Source organism: Papio anubis, chromosome 1 (assembly GCF_008728515.1).
Source record: "Papio anubis isolate 15944 chromosome 1, Panubis1.0, whole genome shotgun sequence".
NCBI lineage: Eukaryota > Metazoa > Chordata > Mammalia > Primates > Cercopithecidae > Papio > Papio anubis.
The window spans coordinates 105,457,691-105,472,205 of NC_044976.1; the positions used below are offsets into that span (position 1 = coordinate 105,457,691).

Here is a 14,515-nt window from a genome sequence, read left to right on the forward strand (position 1 = left end):
TTAAATGTTCGAGGGCAGGCCACCGAAAAAAATATAATTTACCCAATTAAAATAACGAAACAAGATTTAACTAAGATCATTATAGTGAGAAACAGTTGTTCTCACTCTGGCTGCCCATTAGAATTCCCTGGGGAGCTTTTAAAAACTAGAAGCCCAGGTTCCACTGGAGTGATTCTGATTTAATTGGTCTGAGGTAGACCCAGGAATAGGTATTTTTTAAAAAGCTCCTTAGAGAATTCTAACGAGCAGCTAGGATGGAGAGTCTTGAGTTAGAAGTAGAGGACAGCTGAGGATGCCACATCAATAAACCTATTCTGCTAATGAAACATTAATAGAGAAAATAGGATGAAAGAACTTTGATCCCAGACAAGGAATACAGGCCCATTGGTTACAAGGACATAATTCAAGACCACAAGAAAATAACAGTCCATTTTCCTCTGGGTGCCTTTTTTAAGCTGGGAGAAAATGGCTTTATGCTCACCTTGTTAATAACGCAGACACTCATTTAAATGCCACACATATTTAAAAATATATTTTTTTCCATTATGAACAAAAAGAGAGTAACAGCTGATGGCTGACTACAAGAAAAATAGAAGAGAAAGAGGAAAGTGTCAATATTGCCCAGACAAGGAAATACAGGAAAAAATGAGTTGCATTGAGAAAGTGATCGAAAGAAAGGGATTCCATTATTTCTGAGAGAAAAAAAAAATGCATATATATATATAGAATACACCTAGCAACGAGTTTGCTTGTATCAGACAGCTCTTGAGTCTGCACTTTTCTGGATTTAACTCTTGAGTGAGCCACAGAATATCAGAGCAGGGCCGAAAGCCAAGTAACTATTCTTCTAAGTGGAACCAGAAACAATTCTTCCCCATCTGCAATGAAGATTCTCTGGTGGGTGAATGGGCAACTGAAGGCCAGAGAAATTCTATTACTTGCCCTAAATCACTCAATTAATTAGTGGTCATGCTGGAATCAGAATCAATATTTTGCATTGTTAGGTTTTAATTTTGTTACATTTGCACTCTAACTCCACTGAAAACAGAAAAGAGAAATGTGTAGTGCAATTTCTAAATTGCCACATCTGGAGCACTTCAAGAGCTACAGTTGTCCAGTTAGTAGTGTGAGTATGGTGTCGCCATGTTAATTTGGTGGAATAAAACCAGAGGTGAGTTAGGCCGGCGCGGTGGCTCACGCTTGTAATCCCAACACTTTGGGAGGCCGAGGCGGGTGGATCACCTGAGGTCGGGAGTTCGAGAGCAGCCTGACCAACAGGGAGAAACCCCGTCTCTACCAAAAATACAAAATTAGCCGGCCGTGGTGGCGTGCGCCTGTAATCCCAGCAACCTGGCAGACTGAAGCAGGAGAATCGCTTGAACCCAGGAGGCGGAGGTTGCGGTGAGCCGAGATAGCGCCATTCCACTCCAGCCTGGGCAACAAGAGCGAAACTCTGTATCCAAAAACAAACAAACAAACACCAGAGGTGAGTTGAGCAGAAGAAATAAAGGTGGATTATTAGTCTTAAGTGGGCGTGTCTACTTCAGGAAGGGAGTGAAAGCAAAAAACTGAGAAGCTAAGGGTGGGAGGGGGAATGAAAGGATCTCAGAATGTGGGTGTCGTGGGTGGCAAAAGGGATGCCAAGACACCAGAAGAGCAATACAAAACAGCTCCCGTGGGTAGGCACGGAAGACCTTCCGCGCCGCTGGCCGGGGGACCCCGCAGGAAGTAGGAAGGACAAGCGCGCACTACAAGTCCCAGAAGCCCCCGTTTCCTGGAGCCCGCGCCGTGCCGCGCTACGCCCGCCGGGAGCCGGCCAGAGCGGCCAAGATGTCGCAGCCCAAGAAAAGAAAGCTTGAGTCGGGGGGCGGCGGCGAAGGAGGGGAGGGAGCTGAAGAGGAAGATGGCGCGGAGCGGGAGGCGGCCCTGGAGCGACCCCGGAGGACTAAGCGGGAGCGGGACCAGCTGTACTATGAGTGCTACTCGGACGTTTCGGTCCACGAGGAGATGATCGCAGACCGCGTCCGCACCGATGCCTACCGCCTGGGTATCCTGCGGAACTGGGCAGCACTGCGAGGCAAGACGGTACTTGACGTGGGCGCGGGCACCGGCATTCTGAGTATCTTCTGTGCCCAGGCCGGGGCCCGGCGCGTGTACGCGGTAGAGGCCAGCGCCATCTGGCAACAGGCCCGGGAGGTGGTAAGGTTCAACGGGCTGGAGGACCGGGTGCACGTCCTGCCGGGACCGGTGGAGACTGTGGAGTTGCCGGAACAGGTGGATGCCATCGTGAGCGAATGGATGGGCTACGGACTCCTGCACGAGTCCATGCTGAGCTCCGTCCTCCACGCGCGAACCAAGTGGCTGAAGGAGGGCGGTCTTCTCCTGCCGGCCTCCGCCGAGCTCTTCATAGCCCCCATCAGCGACCAGATGCTGGAATGGCGCCTGGGCTTCTGGAGCCAGGTGAAGCAGCACTATGGTGTGGACATGAGCTGCCTGGAGGGCTTCGCCACGCGCTGCCTCATGGGCCACTCGGAGATCGTTGTGCAGGGATTGTCCGGCGAGGACGTGCTGGCCCGGCCGCAGCGCTTTGCGCAACTAGAGCTCTCCCGCGCCGGCTTGGAGCAGGAGCTGGAGGCCGGAGTGGGCGGGCGCTTCCGCTGCAGCTGCTATGGCTCGGCGCCCATGCATGGCTTTGCCATCTGGTTCCAGGTGACCTTCCCTGGAGGGGAGTCGGAGAAACCCCTGGTGCTGTCCACCTCGCCTTTTCACCCCGCCACGCACTGGAAACAGGCCCTTCTCTACCTAAACGAGCCAGTGCAAGTGGAGCAAGACACGGATGTTTCAGGAGAGATCACGCTGCTGCCCTCCCGGGACAACCCCCGTCGCCTGCGCGTGCTGCTGCGCTACAAAGTGGGAGACCAGGAGGAGAAGACCAAAGACTTTGCCATGGAGGACTGAGCGTTGCCTTTTCTCCCAGCTACCTCCCAAGGCAGCCTGACCTGCGTGGGAGAGACGTAGCGAGGTCGGAGGAGAAAGGGAGATCCCACGTGCAAGTAGGGGGAATATCTGTCTCCCTTTTCCCGCATAGCCTCTAGGGAGGGAGAGTGACTTCATTCTCCATTTGAAGAGATTCTTCTGGTGATATTTACTTAAAAAGTTATCCCCCTCAACAACGGATACAGCGTGCTTATTATTGGGCTTTTAAGCCTCAAAAGCATGTAGTACCAAGCACTTGTATTTCCATATATTTTGTTTCGTGGGGGAGGGAGGCAGAAGAACACAGATGAAAATGTCAGTTTTTGAAGGGTTCATGCACATTCCTGACACCTCACACCTTATCTAAGTCTGAAGCTGAGGAGAAAGAGTTCTTTTAGACTTCATACATTTCCAATACGACTTTAGTATCTCTCCAGAGCCATATTTTCTCACTCTGAATTAATTCCCCATCCCTAGGTGCCTGTAGGCTATGAGACTTCCTCATTGTTTTCTAAGTAAACTTCACTACTGGTAATTAAGGGGAAGGATATGAGGAAGCAGTTTAAATAGCCCTGTTCTCATTACTCTTACCACATACATAGGGTGCTAAAGTTGATGAACACATTAATCCGTTAAGTAAAATGGTCTTTGTAATTGTATGGCGTATCTAAGAAACTCAGAAGGTGCATTTAGGAGAAAGACCTGAAAGACAGAAATAGTATGGATTCTTATGTAGAGGACTACAAAATTCTTGTCTCTACTATTACAACCAAAAAACAAATATTTCATGTATGTCCTATAAAAATATCAGTGTAATTCTTATGAAACAGGCTGGTAGAGGAGGTTTCTGAGCCTAGCCCAAGGGCTTATTCATCACCATGGGTAAATTATTTAAACTCACTTAATTAAGGAAAATATTTTCCCAGCTAGAAAAGTGTACTGATTCTCATTTAAACTCTCATTTGGAGGGATCATGTGAGTTGGCCTACTTACAAGTAGTGAAAGTTCCCTTTTTAGTTTAGTTTTTTTTTTTTTTTTTTTCTCTTTCACGCAGCCAAATGTGAAAGTTGTGAATTTAGGAAAATCACTTATAATGAAGTGTGAATCTTGTTATCAAATTTATTTCACTGATGTTTCCCTCCTTATCCTTGTAGCCAATAAAACATTGACATTCTCACGTTTTATAGATGAAGTAAGAAGTCTTGTGTGCTGTCTATGAGTTATAATGCTTTTGCCTTTTTAATATTACCAGTTCTTAAGTGTTACAGCCCATTCAGAATATAACTTCAGGACAATTCAGACTGCTTAATGTATGATTTTTGAGCTTCTGTATGCTAAGAAAATAGGTGTGAAAAACTGGTGTTCTGAAATAGCCTAACATTTATTGTAATTCTGATTTTTCTGCCCTTTTATTCATTGCATATTAAAGTATTAGAGTATAAAAACTAATTTGCTAAACTTTGGTGGTATGTAACACAAGATCTTCCATCATGGAGAGACATACATGTACAAAATTATCAATTTACAAGATAATTGAGTAGCAAGCAGTACAGTTATAACCGTCACCATTTTGATGCTAAGATAGTGATCATCTCCTGTAAATGCTACAATTACAGCAAGCTAGACTTGAGTTAAGCTAGCGGGAAAAAATAGCTCCTTATAAGGTGTTCTATGTTTTAAATCAAACATTTCTTTAGAATTTTAGGGTGTGATTTTGAGTAGGTTTCTGGTGGTTTGGTTTGTTTTTTAAAAACTTGATTTAACAATTCCTTTACTAAGTGATAAACGAGAACATTCTTCCAAATTCTATTTTTTATGTATTTGATAAATACTATAGAGTTATCATTATCAGTATAAGCACATAAAGGGAACCTCAGTTAAAACTTGGAGGAACTATAGAAGTAAAGGGTATGTATTCCATAAAATAAGCTTCAGGATTTTTATTACTCCTTCCCAAAAGAAAAATGAATTATAAAAATACAGCGACTGAAACAATTAGTCAAAAGTTAGCATAACATAATGGCTACAAAATTGGACTCTAGAGGCAGACAGCCCATAGTAGAACCGAGGCTCTACCACTTTTTGTGACCTTGGGCAAAATATTAATACTTAAACACTTTTTTTCCTTCAAAAGGGAGGAAATGCCTCTCATATGCAAAATGGAGATTACAACAGTACCTACGTCATAGACATGTGAGGATTGAATGAGTTAATACATGTGACTACATAATGTCTGGTATGTAATAAGATCTCAATAAATCCTCAGTGTCATAGTTATGGAAAAGTCGTAAACCTGGAGCACTTGGATGCATGCAAAACGTGCAACAATAAATACTCAACATTTTGATTTTTTTACAGGTATTCAACAGTATGTGGTTGTACGTGAGGAGCAATGTATGACACTGTACACCAAATGATCCAAAGGGAATTCAGGACCTTTGGAATGAGGACACCTCCAGAAGGATGAAGGTGTAAAATGTATCAACATCCAGGCACTGTCCAATCTGTCTATATGGACTGGTACTGACTGCTGGGTACCATTGGACCACAGGCAGGAACTACCAGGCCCAAAGGAGAGGAGAACATGGTAAAGTTCGACCTGCTTCCCTCAAAGAACTTACATTTATTTTGCACTGTGAAGATTTCCAAATATTTTCATTAATTCATTGGACCAATGGACGTTTTATTGAGTATACAATGTAACAGTCATTGTGATAAGCATTTAGGATACAAACCAATAAAACACAGTTTCTTCCTTCAAATGATATGTTCATAAGATAAAATGGTAAGTACAATAAATGATAATGGACTAAAGACTGGGATGGTCTTGGTGTTAGAAAGGGCAAGTAATTATCTCAATTTACGTATCAGGAGATTATTTCAATTTACATACCAGGAGCAAGAGCTATACAGATATTGAAGGACTTGCCTAAGGTTACATAGCTAATTCTTGGCTTTTAATTCCTAACCCCAAACAAAAATTAACTTGTTTATTATATTAATCTTGCCTGCTTTAATTAAAAATAGTAGTGGGCACGGTGGCTCACGCCTTTAATCCCAGCACTTTGGGAGGCCGAGGCGGGCGGATCACTAGGTCAGGAGATCGAGACCATCCTGGCTAACACGGTGAAACCCCGTCTCTATTAAAACTACAAAAAACTAGCTGGGTGTGGTGGTGGGCACCTGTAGTCCCAGCAACTCAGGAGGCTGAAGCGAGAGAATGGCGTGAATCTGGGAGGCGGAGCTTCCGGTGAGCTGAGATTGAGTCACTGCACTCCAGCCTGGGCGACAGAGCCAGACTCCATCTCCAAAAAAAAAAAAAAAACCGGAAGCACATACCTCCTGAATGGGTGACAACAGTTTTTATTGTTTGATGAATGAAGGAAAGGGAAACGTCCTTAGCTTAAGGAAGTCTCATTAAAGATGTATCTCATAGGCCTCAAAGAACCACTTTCAGTGTATAGGATCTCACACTTGACAACTACTAGGCACTCATTGACATAAATAACCCCATACCCATTTTCCCAACAGTTAGTCAAATGTGGCACTCTGAGACCCCCAGAAAACTCCTCAAAACAGTAGCAAAGGTAGATGAACTCACAGGTGCTTGGTGCTGAGGAACAGAGGCATCTGATGAGGCTAAAAGTGGGCAGAAGGAGTTTTTAAAAGGTAAGTATGAAAGATACCTCCAGCAAACAAAACTGGCTAACGTTTTGCTTATAGCCAGCCATGTTAGCATCTTCACACTTTGTACCACCCAATGCTGAGGAGAGATGAATCAGTCAATGTGGGCCCCCTCCTCCCATATGTACATCTTTTTATCCATTCATTTTATGATTTAATAAACACCAACTATAAAATATTCAAGTTCTATGAAAAACAAGCAAATTCTACCCTCTAAGAACTAGTATACAGTATGGGAAATAAAATTACCTATATCAGTTCAGTAATTTGCATCCTTAGCCTGGAAAGACTGTCAGGGCCAAGGGAAAAGTTCTCTGTGGCCCTCTGAAGTTTCTCTGAGAAGTCACCTCACAAATGCAAATTAATTGGAGAAAAAGCATACAAATTTATATAATGTGTACACACAGGAGCCCTCAGAATGAAGACCCAAAGATAAAGGAGAAAGTGTCCATTTTTATGCTGAGGTTCAATAAAATATGGATGACTATGTAGAAATATGATTGCACAAAAAGGATATGATCTCATGCTAACAGACTGAGCGAGGGATCCCAGCAGGGCCTGTCTGTCTTGGCCTCTCTGAGCATGCGTGCATTCCTTCTTGGTGTGAGGCAACACCATCTCTGGAATGGGGGTCTTATAACCCATAGGCAAAGAAGGTAGGTCACATAATTTCTTTATGAGTAGTTTTTATACAGAAAGGCAGAGGGAAAGTGAGTAATGATTTTAGGTTTTATGGCTGGCTTTGGGGAAAGGGGGTTCTGGTGTTTATGACCTGCCTTGGGGAAAAGTGATTCTAGTTTCTATGACTAGCCTAAGGGGAGAAGTGGACTGAGAAACAGGAGGGCAAGAGATCAGAGAAACACTTTTCCTTCCAAGGCCTTCATTTTGGGGTATTTTCTGAGTTCCAACATCATTTCGACTAAATCTGTTGAATGAAGCAAGGTTGAGAAGAGCCAGCCCACTTATCCTTAGTGCAAAAAACTCCCTTACTTATCACATAGATCATGAAATCCTCAGAGAAAAAGTCTTCTCTGTTATTAGTTCCAAAAGTAAATCTATGTCCTCTAAATAACTGGTTCGTTTCAGCTAATGAACACAGTATATTGGATAGATGACCCTTCTCACATTGGCTACTAGAGAGCTGAGCCAAATTTATGCTTCACTGTGCTTTTTTTTACTTTACATCTGGCTCCACTTCTATACTCCAATTTTTTTCTTGATTTATCTTCTGTCATTTATAATAAATATTACGTGTTTTGTTGGAACGTGTGTAACCTTATTCTCTTCTAAATTTTTTGGCATGAAAATATCTTCCTACTATTTGGAATACCTGCAGAAGCTCTGAAGATAAGAAGGCCAGAAGAGTCTGAGATATGTCCTCATTATTTCCTACAAAAGGTAGTGTCTCATCACATTGTTCATAGGGATGGATAACTGATGTGATCTCATCCTTTTAGCCAAATTTATAGCATTTTACATTTTATAGAATCAAGAGACTATGTGAAAAATCTGAGACATGAAGACAATTTGAGGAAACTGAATGTTCTTCAGGACTTTCTACGCCTAGAACAGGCCCTGATTAAAATCTTAAACACAACAGTGGGGAGAGTTACAGACTTCCAAACCTTTTCCAAAATGTGTCAAAACAGTAAGTGATAAGGAAGAAGTTGATATAAGGAGGCTATTTCTCAAAATGTTATACATGCTCATAGGAAAAGACATTTAAAACGAAGCTTGGACCTGATTAAAATTAAGAGAATTTTAGTAAAAATTAAGACATGATAAGTAACATTGGAATTGTACTCATTTGAAACCTTTGGTAATTAAGTGTATCATTATTGATAATAACTGTAGGGGAAGACACGTGATTTTAGTTGACTGAGTAGCTTTAAACCCTTATGACAGACTTAAAATGCAGGGAGCTGAGAGAAAGAAAAAAAGTTCCTTTGTCTCTCTAGGCTGCCTCCTGCAAGAAAGGAAGGACAAAAAGAAGAGGTAGGATGGAAGGATATTTTCCCCACACTTTTAAAATACTTTACAAACACTCCTATAATTATGTGATATATGTTCCTGAAAAACCCTTATAATTCTGCAAAATTATTCAATAAAAATAACAAGCTTAAGGGAAAAATGGGTTTGGTGAACCATCAAAACATATGTAACTTTGTAACCAAGAATCTAATAAGTGGGCGGTGTGGCTCAGGCCTGTAATCTCAGCACTTTAGGAGGTTGAGACTGGAGAATTGCTTGAGCCCAGGAGTTCAAGACCAGCCTGAGCAACATAGAGACACCCCATTTCTACAAAAAATAAAATAAAATATAAAATTAGCTAGACATGGTGGTGCATGCCTGTGGTCCCAGCTACTTGGGAGGCTGAGATGGAAGGATAGCTTGGGACCAGGAGGTTGAGGCTGCTGCTACCCTTGATTGGGCCAATGTATTCCAGTCTAGGTGACAGAGCAAGACCCTGTCTCAAACAAGTACTAACAAAATAATACCAATTTTAATAAACTAGTTAAGAAATATAAATTTTTAATAAAGAAACTACAATAAATATAAATAAAAATAGCTTGATGGAAGGAAATAAGGAAGACTTATACAAAATAAAATTCACAAAGACAGAGAGAAGGCTTAATAAACATCTCTAAGACAGAATGTGGCCAAACAGAGCCAATAGGAGGAAGTAGGGTGCTGCATTCAATTGCATCAATATATTTTGTGTTCAGTGACTGTTACCTGGTGGTGCTAATGCTACATTCTGTACTGATGTCATTCTACTTGCCAATTGAGTTTATTGATTTTACGGAAACATGCATTGTGACGAAACATTCTGTTCTTTGTGAAATTTCCAGAAATTAAAGTAATTCAGAATTCCATTGAGTTTAAAAATCTTTTCAGTGAAAATTTTCTTGAAGGGAAGGGAAGGTTACAACCACACTTTAGTATGAATTAATTTTATTTCAGTCAACAGGAAAGTTAACAGGAAGGGAGAGTACAAATTCTGACCTGTGTAGAGTGAAAGGCAAATAGCTGAGTACAGTTACCTGCGTTCAAAAGGTAGTCTGATAGAGGGCATTGGGGACAATAGCTGGTTTTCCACAGTCACAGGGCAACAAAAAAAACATCTTGGGGCCCAAAAAAAAGCCGAAAGTGAGTGAGAGAAGCATATAAATGACGAGTAGGATCCCTATGCATACTTTCTGCCTATGTCACAATTTCCTCAGGTAATTTTCTTCTTCCTTAAGTCACAGGCTTATAACAGTATTTTGATTGACGTAACTGTTGCTTATTTTGATACTCGACATTGTCCTTAACCTCACTTTTCAGGTTAATTTCTAAATCTATTCAAGGACTTTTCTATGTAAGAACTACTTAATCCTCTCAAATTTGTGAAGAAAACTTTCCCCTCCCCATTGTTGCAAGCTGCAGTTTAGTAGGTGGTGTGGAATGGTGTGACTATTAGGTTTTCTTTTTAACACTTGCAGCTTTGCTTTTGGTAAAATTATTATGTTATATATTAATTACATATACTAATATAATTACATGTAATATGTTTATGATATTATAAAATTATTCTAAGAGCAAACTGTAGTTTTGACTTTAAGTTATATAGGATGGTGAAAGGATTCCAATCCACAAATGGTTAAAACATTTATTTCATGCATTCATTGGCATCAAAAACTTTTTACCAGGAATCTTTATTAAAAGGGCAAACTGCTTATTTTAATATGAACTTCTCACTCTACCATCATTTATCATCTGGTGAAATTATAAAAGTAAAAAACATTTAAGTGCTCTAGAATGAACAGTAAAAGAATTAAAAAGAGAGGATTTGGAAAATCCACAGATTGAATATCCAGTCACTGAATAATTAAGAATTTAGGCAAGAATTTACATATAAGAAGATATACGGAAAACAGCAATAGGTAGATTTTCATAGTAAAAGAAAGAGAGACAAAAAAGTCCTAAGATAGAAAAGAAAATGCAAGAGGAGTAGAGAATGTTGGAGAGGATCGAAACAACAGCGGCAGACTACAGCATAAGTAATGTTCTCACTAAATGTTAGGAGTTTGAAAACTCAGCAGATGTTCAGAAGATAGCTACAGGAGATGAGACAAAATGAGCTAAAGCAGAACAAACAAAATTTATCATCATTAATGCTTGCGATTCAAAAAGTATTACTTATATTAAAATTATTTTTAAATTATTTTGGAAAGACAGTGTCTACTCTGTTGCCCAGGCTGGTCTTGAATTATTGGACTCGAGCAGTCCTCCTGCCTCAGTGTCCCAAAGTATTTCGCACCCAACCATAAAAATGTATTGTTTCATATCAGTTTTCTGCCCAAGCCAACTCTGATGCAATCTTTGCAGTGATGAATAAATATTATTTCTAACATAGTCTGACATTTGCTCTTCTCTTAAAGGATTGGTTTTTTCTTAATAAATATTTGTCTTTTTGTTCTTTATTATTACTATTAATAAATATTTATTTTAAAGTTAACAGCCTGGGCACAGTGGCTCACACCTGTAATCCCAGCACAGTGGGAGGCCAAGGTGGGCACATCATTTGAGGCCAGGAGTTCGAACCAGCCTGGCCAACGTAGTGAAACCCTGCCTCTATTAAAAATACAAAAATTGGCAGGGTGCGATGGCTCACGCCTGTAATCCCAGCACTTTGGGAGGCCGAGGAAGGCGGATCACAAGGTCAAGAGATCCAGATCATCCTGGCCAATATGGTGAAAACCTGTCTCTACAGCTGCTTAGGAGACTGAGATGGGAGGATTGCTTAAGTCCAGGAGGTCAAGGCTGCAGTGAGCTGTGATTGTGCCACTGAATTCTAGCCTGGGTGACAGATGAAGACCCTGTCTCAAATAAAATAAAATAAAATAACTTTGAGACTAAGTTCTGCTTGGCACAATAATAAAAATATCTATTTATAAAACAAAATTGAACAAGTTATTGTTCCTCAGAAGAACCTTAACCAATTTACAGCAAGTTTTATCAGGAAGAAATTCATCCCAAACTGCAATACATATGCCAACTTCTGGCATAATGTGTTAGAATTGCTTCAATGTAATGTTTGTGTTCCACCATATCTAATCTATACATATGAAATATAACAGTATTATAGAGTATAATTTTTCCAGAAACTTTAGAGTAAAAAGTGCTTTTAATTAAACATTTATCTTAATATATTAACTAAACGTCACTTTATTTCAGAACAATTCATCAATATTTTAAGTAGATCTTGACGAAAATGCACTAAATCTATTTTTAAAAATGTTTTATTACTTGCAAGTTTCAGCCTGATGTGATTTTAAAATAGCCAAGTTATAAGTCCCTGAAAATTGGAGTTTATAATGGAAATACTGACAGACGCTTAACTTTTAGGAGAGCGAGTCTGCTGTCGTAATAACATTTGCTGTTGCTGCCTCAGTCAGTGTAGCAACATGACTAGGGTGCTAGATGTGGTATTTCAAATATGAAACTGGTAGAAAACTTGCTGAAATACTTTTCTATGTTTCTAAATTTTTAGAAAACTTGAATCTTGTTTTGGAAACTCCTTTTCTCTCCAGTTGTTGCAATGAACAAGTATGAAGCCCTTTTCTTGTTTCTACAATATCTCAGTTGTCTCCTCCTCCCCCATGGCTGGTTTTTCCACAAAGCTTTTTTATCTCAATATACAGCACCCTGATACCCACCTCTTTGTTCAACCCAGAAAGCTAGATGTCAGTCTTAATTCCTAACATTACTTCTTCCCCCACATCTAATCTGTTGTAAACACTGAGGGGTTTACTGCCAAAATATATTTTGAAATCAGTTATTCTTTGTCATCACTACCATCACCTTGGTCTGTGTCGCCATATCCTCTGATCAAGCCAATCACAATAGCTTCCTAGATTCCTTACTATCTTCCAAATGGACCTAAAATAAAATCCAGACTTCATATCTTGATCTACAAGATCTTACCCTCTTGGACCTCATCCGCATTTCACCTCCCCCAAAGCCTCATTCACTTCTCTGCCCTGCATAGGACACTGAAGTCACACTGGCTTTCTGGTAGTGCCCAGAATATGCCAAGCTCTCTGGGCTCTGTATGTTCTTCATTTAGAACATTTTGACCATATTAGTCTTCATCATTCTTTATGTCTAAGGTTAAATGTCATTTCCATAGAGATATAGCCCTAATCCCTCAAGTGACATGCCCCCTCCATGATTATGCTTTATCAAAATAGCCTGTCTGTTTAATTCATGTCGTTTTACATAATATGTAATTATTTCATTTGTTTTTCTTTCCTACAAAAATTTAAGCCTCATAAGACAGAAACCATATTTTATTTTTTCTTTGCCATACATTTCTTTTGTTTAGCAAAGTATTTAAAGTATTGGCTGATTATAAGAATAATTGGATGAAACAATGAATAATAGCTAATATTTATTGAGCATTTTCTATGTGTCAAAAACCATTGTATGTGCTTTACAGTGCACATATAGTGCATGTTTAATCTTTGTGATATTCAAGAGATAGATATTATCAATAACCCCAGTTTACAGGTGAGAAACTGGAGGCACAGGGAAGCAGAATAACTTTCCCAAGGTTATGCATCTAGAAAGATGCAGAGTTGCCTTCAGTGATGAACTCTTTCAATTCTTTCCATCTTTCCATACATTCTATAGTCTGATTCCATGCGATTGAATGGAAATTTCCAAGAAGGAAGAACTAAAGCAAGATAAAAAGGGAGGGAGGGAAGAGAGAAGAAAGAAGATGAATATATCTTGTAATAAGTGCCTTGAAAAGGTTTACAAAGAGATGAGGTAGAGAATACATAGAAGAGACAACTTTAGATCAGGTGATCTGGGAAGTCCTCTTGGCAGAGGTCACATTTGAATTGAAATCTTAAGGATAAGAAGAATACAAATATTCAAAGATTGGAAGGGAAAGAATTTCATGTAGATAAGCTATCAAGAGAAGAAGACTGGAAATAGGAAAAAGACTGGTATTTTCCAGGAAGTGACTGAAAACAGTTTCTATGTCGGCCAGCATAGAGAATGACAATGGAATGCAAAGGGCATGGAAAGATGGGCAGGGGCCAACTTAGGCAGTACTTGTAATCAATGGTAAGGAATTTGGGACATATTTTATAGTAGAAGGTAACCATGAAAAAAACAAGGGAGTACAATAATTTCCAATTTACATTTTTTTTCCTTATGATCAACTTATATGGTATGTGAATAATGGATTGGAAAGGGTAACAAAAGAAGCAAGGATAGCTAAGAAGCTATCACATGAATAATAGTCAAACTCTTCATAGAAGCGGAGACTTGAATAATGGTTACCAGGGGCTGAGGGGAGGGAGAATTGAAAAGGTGTTGATCAAAGTGTACACAGTTTTACTTATGCAAGATGAAAAAAATCCTGGAATCTACTGGACAAAATAGTACATATAGTTAGTGATACTGTATTGAATACTTAATTTGTTAGGAGGGTAGATCTTAAGTCTTCTTGACAATAAGAGGGAGGGAGGAAACTTCAAGAGGTGATAATTAAGTTTACAGCATTATGTGTGGTGATAGTTTTACAGATGTATACCTATATTTATATACATTAACATGTACACATTAACTGTGTACAGCTATTTTGTAAGTCAGTCATCTCAACTTTAAAAAAGATACAATTGCATGGATTGAAACAAGTCAAAGGAAAAAATCTATGAAGTTTATTAGACAAATTTAAACACACACATTGATCATCATTGAAGTTGCTAGGGTACTACCTCATTTTTTCCCTGAAATTCTTAAATTAAGGGGGAGAGAGGAAAAAAAAACATTTGTTTTCCCTTTCCTTGGTAAGATG

At 39.7% G+C, this 14,515-nt stretch overlaps 1 protein-coding gene across 7 annotated transcripts in view; it reads left to right on the forward strand.

The window, feature by feature from the left end:
- Positions 1-1,695: 1,695 nt before the first annotated feature.
- The window catches only part of PRMT6 (protein arginine methyltransferase 6), a 57,468-nt gene continuing 44,648 nt past the window's right edge, over positions 1,696-14,515 (forward strand). Inside the window, exons 1-4 of one of the 7 annotated variants that reach the window (XM_017945304.3) lie at positions 1,696-3,053; positions 5,111-5,212; positions 5,335-5,761; positions 6,508-7,925. In XM_017945304.3, coding sequence (XP_017800793.1) covers positions 1,831-2,958 — 1,128 coding nt within the window. In that variant the 5' untranslated portion in view covers positions 1,696-1,830 and the 3' untranslated portion in view covers positions 2,959-3,053; positions 5,111-5,212; positions 5,335-5,761; positions 6,508-7,925. Of the gene's footprint in view, positions 3,054-5,110; positions 5,213-5,334; positions 5,791-6,507; positions 7,926-7,996; positions 8,946-14,515 lie in introns of those variants that run through there. The other 6 variants (XM_009214040.4, XM_009214024.3, XM_009214027.4 and 3 more) reach the window with 6 other exon arrangements.